This window comes from Homalodisca vitripennis, chromosome 5 (genome assembly GCF_021130785.1).
Source record: "Homalodisca vitripennis isolate AUS2020 chromosome 5, UT_GWSS_2.1, whole genome shotgun sequence".
Lineage (NCBI taxonomy): Eukaryota > Metazoa > Arthropoda > Insecta > Hemiptera > Cicadellidae > Homalodisca > Homalodisca vitripennis.
The window spans coordinates 20,527,230-20,543,015 of record NC_060211.1 but is presented as its reverse complement, the minus strand read 5'-3'; the positions used below and the strand labels follow the sequence as shown (position 1 = coordinate 20,543,015).

Genomic DNA, 15,786 nt, shown 5'->3' with positions numbered 1-15,786 from the left:
TATTTCGGGGGGGGCCATGGCCCCCATGGCCCCTTCCCTGAAACCGCCCCTGTACAGGAGAGGATTAAGAGCCAGCTGTGTAAAATGACCTTTAGTTTTACCCTATAAGAGCAAGTTAAACCTCAAAACACTTTTATGTCTCATTCTAATAATATAATTAAATTACACATTCAAAGGAGTTTTAGTTTTTCTTGTACAGTTTGTAATTTTTAATATTCAAATAATGAAGTATAAAAAAAGTTCGCAATTTTTTTCTAAATAATGATTTATTTCTAAAAATGAAAATGGTTCTGTATAAATAATAAAATTTTTGGAAAAACGTTTTTATAGTTACAGAATGAGAACATATAATAGGTATGAGAATAGAAGGAAGGATATTATCTAAAAGTTCCTGTTTGACTTGCTGGCACAGAGAACATCTCGAGCTCAGTGAACACAAACGCTAGCAGTTCAGCCTCAGAGAGTCTAGCCAGGAGAGCTCAGGTCACCATCCAGGACCCTGTGTTCCAGAGGATGAAGGGTCAGTTCACAGCTGATTTCGACTTCAATGTTCCTGGAGCCATGAAGCTTCACAACCTCATACACAAGCTCAAGAAATGGATTAAGATTCTGGAAGCGAAGACAAAACTCCTACCAAAGTTAGTGATTTGCAGCTATACTATGTTAGTGTCAGCTATCATAGGTTTGTCAGCTGTCATGTCTGTTATTGGCTTATTGTCTATGCCAATTTATAATTTTCAACTACAATATTTATATATTTAGAAGTCTCTTTTAGAATCCTGCAATTTATCTTGTTGGAAAAGAAAAAAGTAGTATTTTATTTTCATTACACAATTATAGGATATTAATGACATGGTTTAATAACATTGTCTAATCAGTGTCAGCTAGTACAGATTAACATTAGGGAATTGGCCCTGTAAAAAGCTTGCATAGTTAATTACAAGTTTCTCTTAAACCTTCATATTTTCTATGTAATATTTTTGTTTCATATTCTATTTGTTTTTTAAATATGTTTCCCAATTAATTCTGTTTCATGAAAAGTAATTTAAGTATTCTGTTTTGGAATTTTAATTGTCAAGGCAATTTGTTATTTACCAAGCAAAACAAATATTTGAAAATATATATAAATGGTTGAAAATAATATTTTTCTCTTACAAATCTGTATTTTGGAGCTGAACTGCCGACACCAAAATAACAATTATGGGGTTATAATAAAAGATTAGTTTTTCAGTGGTAAGAATACTATATTTAAAACTTACAGTATAATTGTATATCAGTATTCCTTAATTTGGTAATACAATAGTATATTTAATATTGAATAAAGATGTAACTGGATTATTATGTTTTTTTATTTAATTATTGGAATATTTTTAGATTGTATCGTAATATTTTGTATAAACGAGAAAAATATCAATAAAAACATGAAAAAACTACTGTATAATTTCCTTGCGTAATAAAAGAAAGCATGAAAGCATAAGTTATCATTCAATGAAATGAAAATTAATTCAAACTGTGGCTTCTAATGGAGCTAGTTTTTATTAGCTAAAAGTTTGAGGTGTAGAATTGAATGACTTACTGTTTGAAAATATGTGAAATAATGTTTTTGTATTTTTTTTTTAGGTCTTTCTTAATTGAAGAAAAGTGTAGATTCTTGAGTAACTTCAGCCTTCAAACAGCTGAAGTAGAACTACCTGGAGAGTTCCTGTTACCAAAGGTATCTGTAGTATTTACTCTAGTTTAGTTATTAGCTGATATGCCAGGTAATCGGTCAAGTTTAGATAACACAATAGGCACATAGATTACATTAGTTTACTCTAACTGTAAAATCTTCCATGTGCCATTTTGTTGCAAGGAGGATTGGCATTTAAGGTTTTAAACTAGTAACTTTTTTTCCGCTTGTACAGTGCATTTTTAAATACATTTTGATTGCTTATAAAGTTTTTTGTCCCTGCAAACCGTGTTTTCATCTATTTTTGTTGGGGACACTGAAAGCGAGGGTTGCATTGGTGACTGCTGCCACCTTCTTCCAACGTGTCACGACTGGTAATAGAATCTGCTATTCCTCATCATGGGATCTTGAGTGTTTTTTATAAATCTTTGAAATTTTATAAAAATATTATAGTGAATTTTTTGAAAAAATCCACTGTATAAACTAATTTGTTGCATAACCAAGGTCAAAAGTTACGTGACTAAAGTATTGACATAGCATTTTTATTTCAACAGCATTCACATTATTTCGTGAGGATATCCAGGTTCATGCCTCGGGTTGAGATCGTACAGAAGCACAACACCGCAGCCCGCAGATTGTTCATCCGAGGACACAACGGCAAGATCTACCCCTATTTGGTAGTAAACGACTCTGGACTGGGAGATGCCAGGAAGGAGGAGAGAGTTCTGCAACTTCTTAGAATGCTGAACCATTATTTGGGCAAACAGAAGGTGATATTGAGTCATAGATCTTACTAAACAATATGAATAATCGTAACATCACCAACTAACTTAATAAATTATTTTTTGTTAATTCTCTTCATTGTAATTTTATGCTTGATTATTAGTAGTTTAAAAACATATCTGTTATTAATTAACAGAATTTAAAATTCTAACATGTAAAGCTGTTTCAAAGTAAATTAAGATGAGTACATGCAATAATGTAATGTTATGACAAAATGAAGTGTTTTGATTATTGTTAATAAACAATACAGTACTCCTGGCAAATAATTTTCAGGCTTTATTTTATTTGATTAATACTGTATTAAGATTTACGGCCAACACGTAACTAATACAGCAAATTATTACTGAATGTTGAGTTTAGCTCCAGTTCACCTTCCTCTTAACAACGTTCATGAGGACCGCTTATTGCTGGACTTTTTTATTTGCAGTAAAATTTTTCAATAATAATGGTTAAAAATTGTATCGGCTTTTTTAACGTTAAATGTCTAAGTATAATGAGAAATGTATATAGGCTTTGCAATATACATAAGATATTGAAATAATATGTTTTTTCAATGTTTCTCCATGTACCCCAAGATGTACCTAAATTATTACCTTCAAAATGAAGGAATTTTGTGCCCGAATAGGGTACATGATAGTCAAAGGTATTTATTTAAGCGTGGAAACAGATTTAACAAACCACCAAAACAGGCAACCAATAAAAACCTAATAAGGAAATGCATAGCAACATGTACCTCATCAGGCGCACAATGCGCTGTACGAAAGCCCGGTGTGTACCCAATTGGGTACACAATGGTAGTTGTGAATGATCGCGTGTACCCGATAGGGTACACGTTATGAATGTGCGAATCTGGAGCCTTGTTTGTCTGAACAGATTGAGAAAAGTCGATGATGAGGAAGCTCAAAGTGGATAATTTACATCGTTTCAACATCAGATTGTCTGTAATGGAATCAATCTGTAACATGAAAAGGAAGGTGAACTGGAGCTATACTCAGCAATCATATTAAATCTAACCATCCCACCATGGCTACACTATTACTCTCAGTAACCACGAAATTGATCTAATCCTATGATAACTGTTGTATGATGTTGGCAGGAAACATCTCGGAGGTTCCTCCACTTCACAGTCCCACGTGTGGTGGCGGTGTCTTCACAGATGCGACTGGTGGAGGACAACCCAGCGTCCATATCCCTGCTGGACATTTACAAGTCGGGCTGTGCCAGTCTGAACATGAAGCACGACGCGCCGGTGAGCAAGTACTACGAGCGGCTGGCTACCGTGCAGGCCCGCGGTTCCCAGGCCAGCTACCAGGTTTTGCGGGACATACTGAGAGACGTGCAGAACACCATGATACCTCGGACCCTGCTGAGAGACTGGGCTCTGCGCACCTTCCCATCACCTACCGACTACTGGACTTTCAGGAAGATGGTGAGATCGGTGACAGTTTCAGTCGTATAGCCTGTTTGATCGATTTTTTGTTTGTTTTAAACATATAAAATCTATAAAACACTAAACTTGTTTTGGCTTGTGAGTTATTCTACTCTTTAACATTGGTGTAACTCACTAAATACTTATTGATATTGTAAACATCTGTGAGATATCTAAATAACCACCAACACAAACACAGAAGTACTCTGATTGTTGGTTATAAACAGTTGAGTGAACCAGCTGATTAAACACAGCCTCCACAGCTGCAGTAGTACCATGAGAGAATGTATAGCAAAACATTAAAATGATCTGAGAGTTTATTGTCTACATAAAATTAACATACAAAAGTACATTACTTAGTATTGTATATTTTTTAAATGCATTGCTAGAAATCCATGATAATATGTAGAGTTACTAAAGCGGTTTACCTTTATTGGTTTATTGGCACACATTTTTGAATTTTAAGATGGATTTTGAAGGATTTTTTCCTGAATCAGCTTATTAATGTTTTTGATTAGTCAAAATAAGCATCAAACTGTAATAATCCAAACAAACAAAAATCAAGGATTAAAAAAGTAATAATCCCTCTAATTTATTTAAATTTGTTGAAGTGTAGATGAAGTTATTTTTGAAAGTATTTTTATCTTTATCATACTATACATTTTAAAATTTGTAAACCCCAAAATATGTGACTCCATCCTCTTGCCTCACCTCCTCACAAAGAAAACAGTCAGGTTGACTGTTTTATAATATATACAGGGTGTCAATTAAGTCTGGAACCTCTTTTTTAATTTTTGAACAATAATAGAAAGAAATACCAAAGTTCACACGTGCTTACTGGTGATAGTAACGCACACATATGTCCAATTACCGACCGGATAATCCCTTTGAGGGACGGTCCACAAGGAGTCAGACAAAATTCTTAAATAGCAGCATAGGTCAAGTTTGGTATCAAATTAAAGGTCTTACTTAGCAGAGTACAATGCCACAAACCGGACTTAAAAAGGTGGATTCATTCAGTAGTTGTAGCTATTTGAATTTTAAAACAATTGAACAATGTAAATTATTAAGTATTACAAGTAAACACTAATTTTTAAGTACCTGTGATCAAAGTAAGTGTTCAAAATATTCCCCTCCCATCATCTGACAATGTAGTAATCGAAGCCACGAATCAATAATTATTACCACTAACACAACACTACTGTTAGAATGTGAAAGTGACAGATTGAGTCATACACAGCATCCACAGAAACTTAACGTTTGGGCAGGTATTATAGGAAATCAAATTATGGGCCCATTATTTATCAGTGGTAATTTAAATGGTGACTCGTATCTAGCAATGCTACAAAATGAGATAATTCCTGCACTACAAGCTGCTCTTGGTCGACAATTTCAAAGAATTTATTTCCAACAAGATGGCGCGCCACCACACTTTGCTCTCCTTGTTAGAGAATACTTGGATATAATATTCATTCACAGATGGATTGGAAGACGTGGTGCAGTAGAGTGGCCTGCTCGTTCCCCTGATTTATCTCCGCTGGATTTTTTTCTTTGGGGATGCCTCAAAGATAAAGTTTATCGTACTAAGCCTCAAGATTTGGCGCACCTAAGAAATCTCATAGTCCAAGAAGCTCAAGATATTCCTCGTGACTACCTTCAAAATACAGTGGATGGCTTTTAAAACCGCCTAGGACATTGCCAGATGATGGTAGGGGAACATTTTGAACACTTACTTTGATCACAGGTACTTAAAAATTGGTGTTTACTTGTAATAATTAATAATTTACATTGTTCAATTGTTTTAAAATTCAAATAGCTATAACTACTGAATGAATCCACCTTTTTAAGTCCGGTTTGCGGCATTGTACTCTGCTAAGTAAGACCTTTAATTTGATACCAAACTTGACCTATGCTGCTATTTAAGAATTTTGTCTGACTCCTTGTGAACCGCCCCCCAAAGGGATTATCTGGTCGGTAATTGGGGCAGATATGTGCGTTACTATCACCAGTAAGCACTTGTGAACTTTGGTATTTTTTTTATATTGTGGTTTAAAAATTAAAGAGAGGTTCCAGACTTAATTGACACCCTGTATATATACAAGACACACCACCAAACAAACACACAACCAAAACCACCCACCCGGCGAACCATGGTGAGGTCAAATTTGTTGTTTGATTTCTCTTGTTGTAATATATATACAAGGTTTGTTTTTTAACTTTTGCTGAGATCTCAGACAAGTAAATGATAGCTAAGTCTTGGATAAGTTGGATAAGTCTGGAATTGGCCTGACCAGACCTATCTGATAGGATAGGAGTGTATATGTGTGTGTTTGGCCAACGCTCCAACATATATTCAACTAATTGTCCTTATGTCTCTGTTACCAGCTGACCCTGCAGTTGTCTCTAGCCTGTTTTGCTGAGTATGTGCTCCATCTTACACGGCTTAACCCTGACATGATGTACATACACCAAGATTCTGGGCTTCTCAACGTTGCCTACTTCAAGTTTGATGTGGATGACTCTAAAGGTAAACTTAGTATGAATACTGTTTTTAACTGAGAATTGCATTTTATAAAATATGATATAGTTCAGACTCATGCCGAACATTTAATATCATATTGTTATTCATGATGCAAATAATTTCTTCTATAGTACAGAATAGCAGTATTATACATACTGCAGAATAGTTTAAAACATGTTTCTCGAGTAAAAACATGTTGTGAATCTCTTATCAGGTACAGGTTAGGTACAAGTTAGTAACAGTACACAAGTCCCTCAGAAGTCTTTGAAAATTTAACTCAATGTGACACCGTTTAAAAAATCCTAATAACATTTCAAAGAAGAATAATTGCTTTTAAATCTGCTAAATTTAAAATAAATTGCAATAAAATTTGTATACAGTTAAATTTAATTTCTAACAGTTGAGAAATAGTAATAATAAAAAACTCTTAAGATCTCTGTTACCATTATTGGTATTATTATTGGTGGTCTCAAATGCTATCAAAAACTTGCTCGACTAATAGAATTTCATCAATACCAAAGAATCTGTATTATGTATTAAGCTTATGAGAATTAGAAATGTTGCTGCCTTTATAAATTTAATGAAAACGTTAAAACTGTTTTTGGTAACAATCAATAATATAATATAACTATTACAGTTTGAATTATAGATCTGAAAGGCAGGGATTGTTACTAGTTGATATGAAGATTAGCAGACTTACCATGAAAACTAACTTCTTGGGTCCACTGTTTGAAAGAACACATAAAAGTACACATGTTTTACACATAATGAGAAATTTTCAATTGCTCTCCAATCTTTCTCAACCAGTAGAGAACATTCTTGTCGTCTATTCAGTTTGTAGTTCCAATGTGGGAAGCAGTGTTGTCAATTCACTTTTTATATACACTGTTGACACTTATATGTGTGAAACGTGTGTACTTTTATGTTTTTTATCAATCAGTGGACCCTAGAAGATAGTTTTCATGGTAAGTCTGCTGATCTTCCTATAAACTAGTAACAAAATAACTACTATTATAGACTTAAAGAGTTTTTTAGTATTTAAAATATTGTCATATTTGTTCACATTTAAGATAAGTCCCATGATCCTAAAAAGTTGTGTGTCACATCAAGCTAAATCTTTTGCAGTAAATTCAATATAAAGCAAATATAAACAGGTTTTTTTGGAAAAAAAAATTAGTGCCTGTTACACCAAGAAACATTTAATGTGTACCATTTTGTCATATTTTGTATGTAGTTTCACCAGTAAAAATGATTACACTTATTTCCAAATACGATGTATATTAATCTTGATGCCTTGCTGTTTTGTAAGTACCTTGTACTTTGTTATGGTTTCGTTGTTTTAGATATTTTGTGTATCTTTACAATTATGGCTTAAAGTACTAGTAAAAGTTGTTGTTTTTCCTAAAATTATATTACACTCATTCTTCAATATCTCTAAAAATTCCTGGAGTTTGGTTTAAAATACCTGGAAATCTCAGGGAATTCTTGTCAGGAAATGTGTAGCAACCTATGACATGATGTTGCTTGTTTAGGAGAACTGGACGCCAACAGACCGGTGCCATTCCGGCTCACACCTAACCTACAAGAACTGCTGACTGACATCGGTGTGTGTGGGCCTCTGACTGCCAGCACCATCGCTACAGCCCGCTGCCTTACTCACCCCAACTTCAAAGTGCAGACCATCCTGCGGGCCATCTTACGTGACGAGATGATCGCCAGCCACAAGAAGGTAGTACAAGGCTTCTTCTATTTTCAAACTATTATAACTATAACTATTGAGGTAGTAGTTATATGAGCCTCTGCGAGCCTGGTAGCAGCAGTTATACTGTAATAACATTTGTTAGGTTTATGGTAGAGCAATTAAATATGAAACATTGTTTAAAATAATTGTTCCTCTACATTGTTATATAACATTTAAAGAAACACAATGCTTTATTCAAAAACTTTTAGTTACATAACATTTTTTTTGCAAAATAAGAAATCAAAATAAAAAACAAAACACGTTTTTAAATTTTAAAGTGAAACATTTCAAACTCTGTATTTTTTTTTTTTTTTTTTAATAGTCCATAATGTTTTTTACACAGGAAAAATTAACTAATCATATATCTAAAAATTCTAACTTAACCCTTATAACGTCAGTATATCTTTTCACGACTTCCAGCAAACGGCACAATATTAAAAAAAAAAAAAAAATTTAAATGATTGTGTATAGTTCATTTTTATTTTTACTTTCTATAATTATGGTAAGTATAAAAAAGTAAAAATTTTAAAATTATAAAGTCACTGTACTCAGGATCGTCAATGTTACGAGACATGTTATTTATCACTAATAATGAACACGGTACTTTGGGATTATACCGACCACACCCAGACATGAATCGTTATTTGACATTTTGCTTCTACTGATTACTAGATTAGCGTAGAACAATATTTCGTAAATATAAAACAGGAATCGTCTTATCGCAAACCCCTCCCCATCCTCAGACAGAGGTCAAAGTCGAGCGGTCTAGTAGATAACGTGATTGCAGAGTCTCGCCGCCCGTTCAGCTAGTGCGTCGCTTTGTTGTACTTCCGTGTTTTACCTCTACATTTCTCCAAACACAAAAATTCAATAAAAACAAACATGATCAAACTAAAACTAAACTCTTTATTGAAAAAACACTCAAAACTTGTTTTTATTCTTGATCATACTCCGCCACCCAAAATGCGAGTGCCATGCCTTCTCGCTGATGTCAACGAAAGAAAAACATCCCTCGAGATAGTACCTATCAGTAAAATATCAAATTCTAGAGGATCTGATCAGAAATATAAATTTAATTGTTATGGAAAGGCAATTATGTACCGCGCAAATCATGTGATGCCGCGTGGCCTGTCGTAATCGGGATTCTCGAGAAAGATAAGATAACAGCGACAACAATACCGATCACAATGCCTGGATATGCTTGTAATTTTGTAATTAAAGAGTTGTTTTTTCGTTCTATCATGTTTGTTTAGCTATAAATTTATATTTTTGTGTTCTTCATACTGGTGTGGTCGGTATAATCCCAAAGTACCTGAACACTAAATAGGTGACACTAAACACTAAAATGACACTAAAACACTAAATGAATACCAAAACTAAGATATCAATACTTTTAACAAATAAGTAAAAACCATATAAACAGAAAACACGACGTAGGAAACCGACTCAGCGATAGTTAGACACGCACTACCTGAAGCCAAACTGCAAACAAAAGCGCGCGCGCTGTACGGCGTCTGTGCCGTGTGGCGGGGAGAGTGTCTAGACACCGCGTCTATTGTTTCAAACTATGTAACGCGACAGCTATTTTTTGACGCTTGACATAGGTCAATAACCCACACACATGGTTGACGCATACCGTTAGTGACATTGATCGGATTTAAAAGGAACTTAAATTTGCTATAGACGCAGTTTTGTGTCGATGCGCCGTACCGCATCTTTGCCGTTTGGAGATAGTTTGTCTATGCGCCATACGGCGTCTGTGACGTTATAAGGGTTAAAGATTATAGGCCTATCAATAAAATATTGATTTGGGGCCACAGTCAACTAGGCTTATGTCTAATACAGTATTCATAGGGTTAACTTAACATAGGGTTAGGTCGATATGTTTTTGAAATTTATAACAATCGTTAGAATTATTTATGGAATACAAAAACTGAGATGGATATATATAATTAGATTTTTAAAGACACCAAGCTGTTACAGGAAGAAAAACTACTTGTATTTCTATGTTCTTAGCCTCATTTCAGGAAATTTAGGCCTAGTATATAATAAATGAGCCAAAAGACTGATTACCCCCTCCCAAAAAAAAACTTTTACAGTAGAGTCCTGCTGATTTTATGTAATTGGGATTAAATCTTGTTTAGATTGTGAAATTTTTTGATAACCTGTAATTATTGTAATATTTAAAAAAAACAAACAGCAATTCAGCACAATCAAGTCTATTGTAATGATGGATGAGTGTACTTAGGAAAGATGGAATGCGGCTCAGAATCTCACCTTCACTCCACAACTGTTAATCATCTTGTGTGTAACTTGATACTGCCAAGCATTTAGTTGTTACAGTTAGGCATCAATGGAGTGTTGACATGCAACTAGTTCATACATATATGAGCAACTCTTTCAGTTTTATGAAACTGGTTTTCTTTCACCATTGAGCACATTTTTGTTTACAACCATTACTGTACTGTATTTATTTGTTAGTATGATTGCTAAAATTGCTTTATGAAAGAAAATTCTACAATATAGCCATGATCAAGCTTTTAGAAAACATTATTGACCATCTATAAGCATGCGGACACTCAACAGGTCTATTTCTCGATTTTAGCAATATATTTGACACTTTATGTGATAACTAATTTCCTTCAATGAGTATTTTATAAAGCTGTGTTGCTACCATGTATTATTCAGTTAAGACATTAATTATGTCCTATTGTGAATGAAATGCTGTTATCATCATTTGTATCAGACTATTTCATAAGGTCAATTAAAGGATTTTTAATTATTAAAAATCTGTGAAGCAGTAGCAAACAAAATAGTTAGTTTTGCCTGGAACTAACTCATTCTACGTTTTAGTGGCCACTTTCATGGAATTAGGGCCACTTTTTTTATAGTGCCAATCCCACAGTGTTTTATTGCAACTATTGTGGTATTTTGCAAGTGTTTTAATTGACATGATGAGTAGTTTCAAAATTGTATGTACTAAATTAATAACTTAATAAGGATAAGAAAACGTAGAAAAACATGCTATGGTATGTTTAGATGATGACTAACAACTTCAAAAAAACCAAGATTGTAGCACCTATATATAGGTGAAAAGTAAGGTTCAATTTTTTATATAAAATAGATAACAGATTAAAAAAAAAGTTTTATTTGATTTTTGACATCTTTCTTTATTTTTCAATATAGTTTCTATTTTTGCTTAAACATTTGTCATAATGTTCTACGAGCTTTTGGATGCCAATGTCGTAAAAGTGTGCTGACTGTGAGGATAACCAATCTAACTGCTTCTTTCATCTCATCATCAGTGTGTGTGTCACAGCCAAGAAACTCCTTTAGGTAGCGAAACAAGTGAAAGTCTCTCTGTGTCAAGTCTGGGCTGTCCGGTGGGTTGTCAATCTGTTCCCAACCAAATGATCTGATGAGATTTTGGGTTTGGATGGCAAATTTGGGTCTGGCGTTTCCACGCAGCAAGAGATGTCAATAGGTTACATCGCTTATTAAGTACTGCACATTAAACTTTAGTCAAAGTATCGCAATAAGCGGCTGCATGTATTGTTCTCCTAATACCATAAATTTTCCAAGTCTATCCTAAAAAATGGTTGCCATAATCTTGCTTGTTGAGATACTACACGCATGTTGGTTTGTTTGTCTTTGACTTTAACCGGTGCAGTTGTGTGACACTATTTCTTTGGCTGGGGTTATGTGAGAAATCCTTGTCTCGTTACACGTGACAATGTTCTCTAAAGGTGTATCGCCTTACTCATGATAATGGACCCAAAAACACAAGAACACAAACCATCCTTCTCATTTTGTGTTCCTCAGTAACCAGCCTGGGAACCCAACATACGCACAATTTTTGAAATTTCAAATGTCAGAGACAATTTTGTGCATTGTTGTTTTACTTTGCAGATATTCCAATGCTAATGATGAAATGGTAAATTGCCGATCTTCACAAATTTTCTCATCGACATTGATCTAATATTCAGGCCAGATTGCGGTTCAACATGGACATTTTCCCGTCCGTCTTTGGAAGCTCTCACCTACTTCTGCACTTTGCTGTCACTCATTGCATTAGAGTACATTTCACTTATCTGTCTGTAAATATATGCTGCTGGAACGTTCCTTGCTGTAAAATATAGAAAACTGATTGTATTTCATAATCAGTTGGTTTATCAATTGTTTTGAACACCTTAAATTCGTACGCAAGGCATGTCGCTCGAATAATTAATGCGAAATGGACCTTACCTTACGGATGACTGTCATATTTGAATAATTTAAAATTTAAATTCAAACCAAGAAGTGCAATATTTTGGATTGTCAGAAAAATACATAGCAGTGGCTTAGTTTAATAATCAGAAACCCCAGTTAAGAGATAACAGTAGCTACAATTTCTAACAATATCAGTTTTGACCATTTGCATTTGTTGGATTAGGTATTAAAAATCATGTGTTTATTAGCTTTATAATTAAATAAAATAAAATCAAAACAACTATATGGTTTTAGTCCAAACTAGTTTACTACATTCTTACTGTAGTTGTTAAAATACATTTAATTACAAAACCTTAGCAAGTGATTATTATCATTCAAAAATAAGTAATTAATTTTTTTTTTTAAATAAAATTCTAGTTTAGCCTTCATGGCAGTAAAGATGTTGGTAGTATATTTGAATTTATTTTTGTTTTATCTTAAAACAAAAATAAATTCAATAAAAAAAAAATCATCTAATAATAATAATAATAATTCATCTTGAATTATTTCACACATTCATCTAACAATGATTGGATGATAGGCCTGTTTTTTACAGAAACAAGAGGACCAGGCAGATAATGTGAATACTCCACCAACTGATGTACCAGGAGAGCTGATTATCACCATGGTAACAAGAGCAGTATCTGCCATCATCCAGCGACTCAACAGTCTTGCCAACTTTGAAGGAACAGACAGCAAGGTCAGTATGAACAAATCTGGTTTACAGGATCAGAACCAAAACGTCTAGTTCATTGTGGTCAAGATTGTACAGATGACAAGTAAAACAATCTTTATCGTATTGTTGCGGTTGTATCAAGTATTATTGTGCAATACCTCTTTTGTTGGAAATAAAATAGAGAATGCTGGAAAGTTTGGTTTGGTACAGTACCGGTATGATAAAAAGTTGCACAGTTGATTAGTTTTCTGGATAACGTTTTTACTAGTGCAAAGTTTAGTTCAGTTAAATAATAAGAACAAAACAAAAATTTTTTTGTAAATTCAAATTGTAATTTTGTTCAAAAGAATTCAGCTGCAAGTTTCAGTAAATACAATTAAGATGTACGTACATTAATATAACTTTAAAGGGCAATGTGTAATTTTTATTGTGAATCAGTTATTGTGCCATTTGAACAGTCCTTTAAAAGATTATATTGACATATATCGAGATTACTTTTCAATAAAACAATTAACAATTGAAGCCATTTCTAAATATCTCTTTTTGTATTTTCCGAAAGTTGTCGTTTTTGGATTAAAATACAATTTTAATGGAAATACAATAAATTATTAAAATTCACTAAAGTAAATGTTCATTCACAATGATAAGAAACAACAGCTATCTAAGTTTTCTAGTTCAAAGCACTGAAAATCGTGTTGACAAGAAATTTTAACCTTAATGATTGTATTGAAGTTGCAATTTCTTGTGCCTTCACTCCATGCTCTTTTGCTATTCGTGTTTTGATCTTACTGGATCTCTTCACAGATTACAATGATCTATCCTATGACATGGCCTTCTGATCGCAGAAAGCTTGGGCACCTATTTTGACTTTTGTCAGTTTGAGCTTAAGCAAAGTATGGTGGTCGATATTACAGATTCTAGAAATGACATTGAGTTGCAATAATTTATTCTAAAACAGAGTTATTATTCTTTGTGGATTAGATATAAATAACAGTGGACTGTGTCGCACAGGTGAGCACCCTGGTTGCAGCAGCCAAGAGTAGTGATAACCTTTGTCGCATGGACCCGGCCTGGCACCCCTGGCTCTAGATCTCACCCTGCTACAACACCGCACTCATTTCCATAGTATTATTGTTAAACATAAGTGAATATTGACTGTTAGTATTAATTTATTTTGTAATTATTCTCATACGTTTTAATTGTAAGTGTATCTCCTTGTGATGTATTTTTATCCTGATCATATGTTTTCTAGTTTAGTATAAAATTTGATGACCTAGTTAAGTGTAAATAAAGTTTGTTAAATCATATATCTTATAAATTTGTGATAAAATGTTACATGATATTATCACTTGGATGTTAGTTAATGTAAACATCCAAAAAGCCAGTACTGTTAAGTGATCTTGTCTCAAATAAATTTTAAGTAAGTAAATATAATTTTATACTAACATTTTGTGTGCATTTTCTTGACCCTAATGCCAAACATTTTGATTCCAATCAAAAGGTAATAGAGAATATGCTGATTTAAAGACATTAATATCACGGGTTTCTCAATCAATATATATGTTGATCAATCTAAACAAGGGATTGATTGGTTTTCCTCGGCTCTCGATGTTTTGGTATAGAGCAGTCTAATTTGGACTGAGTATAGGACTAACAAATGATAGTACCAAGTTATCAAAGTCTGTGTTTATTACAAACATGATTTATTCTATACAATAATGAAATATAATTGCTAATGTTAATTACCATTTTTACATTTCTTACATATTACACAGTAATAATTCTTCTTGCACCATTGAAGTTAACAAAGTCTTCCTGAAGAATATGGCTGCCCCAGTACGGTTTATAAATGTAGCTTTTAAACAAGAAATTGTATATTCCATGAAGAAGCTTTATATATTTTGTAGTATTGCATGTTTAATCCCTTTATTTGTGTTACAATATTTGCATCACTGTACATTTTAGTTAGTCAAATTTTCTTCAGAATGATTTATTTGTTTTGGAATCTCTTCTTAATAGAGTATTATTAGCCATTATATTGGTTTTTATCAATTGGAATATAAATAGTTATCAAGGTTTAGTTTAAAAAATAGGTAGCTATGAGTTTTTATAAATTCTATTGTATTGATCATTATTGTGAAAGTTGGGTTAGGGTAACTAGTAATCAATACATAAATATGACTTTATCACAATTAAATTCCAACTTAATTTTAGGAAGTAGGTAATGAAATAGTTGTATTTCTATTTATTTTTCAATAAAGACGTGAATGAATTGGTTTTGAAAACTTAACCTGACCAATTACGTGAAAAGTGATAATTGAATGTTTAAGTGTTCTTTTTATAATTTTGGTCAGCATTTGTATACATACGTATATATACAAACTGCTGTACCATGGTATTTAGGCTTAGGACGGCCATGTGCATATTTAAATATTCACATAGGAAAGTTTGTTTACAAAACGTTTGCATCTCGCTTCTAAAATAATATTAACAAGTTTCTATATTACACTTCTAACTTTATCACAACACATGTTCAAATGATTCATCTTGCATTCACCAGGGCTTCAGTCTTCCTGAAAAAAACCAAAGATTGTTTTAAAATATGAATGTGTTTGTAAAATCTTAGAATGGCTATGTTTGCTTATGTACTAGCACATAAATTTTCAGAATACAACACCCCTTCATGTGGCTCAATCACTTGCGTGTTTGATGTGTCATA

At 33.2% G+C, this 15,786-nt stretch overlaps 2 protein-coding genes across 2 annotated transcripts in view; one reads left to right on the top strand and one right to left on the bottom strand.

Annotated features, from left to right (window-relative positions):
* LOC124361819 (transformation/transcription domain-associated protein) overlaps positions 1 to 14,514 on the top strand; it is a 117,777-nt gene extending 103,263 nt beyond the window's left edge. The window contains 8 exon segments of the mRNA XM_046815815.1: positions 413 to 638; positions 1,621 to 1,714; positions 2,224 to 2,439; positions 3,549 to 3,881; positions 6,267 to 6,408; positions 7,935 to 8,131; positions 12,948 to 13,091; positions 14,079 to 14,514. Of these exon segments, the coding sequence (XP_046671771.1) occupies positions 413 to 638; positions 1,621 to 1,714; positions 2,224 to 2,439; positions 3,549 to 3,881; positions 6,267 to 6,408; positions 7,935 to 8,131; positions 12,948 to 13,091; positions 14,079 to 14,156 (1,430 nt within the window). The 3' untranslated portion in view covers positions 14,157 to 14,514.
* A 224-nt stretch (positions 14,515 to 14,738) lies between these two features.
* The window catches only part of LOC124361818 (agrin-like), a 601,698-nt gene continuing 600,650 nt past the window's right edge, over positions 14,739 to 15,786 (bottom strand). The window contains 1 exon segment of the mRNA XM_046815813.1: positions 14,739 to 15,640. The gene's annotated coding sequence lies outside the window, so the exon portion shown is untranslated.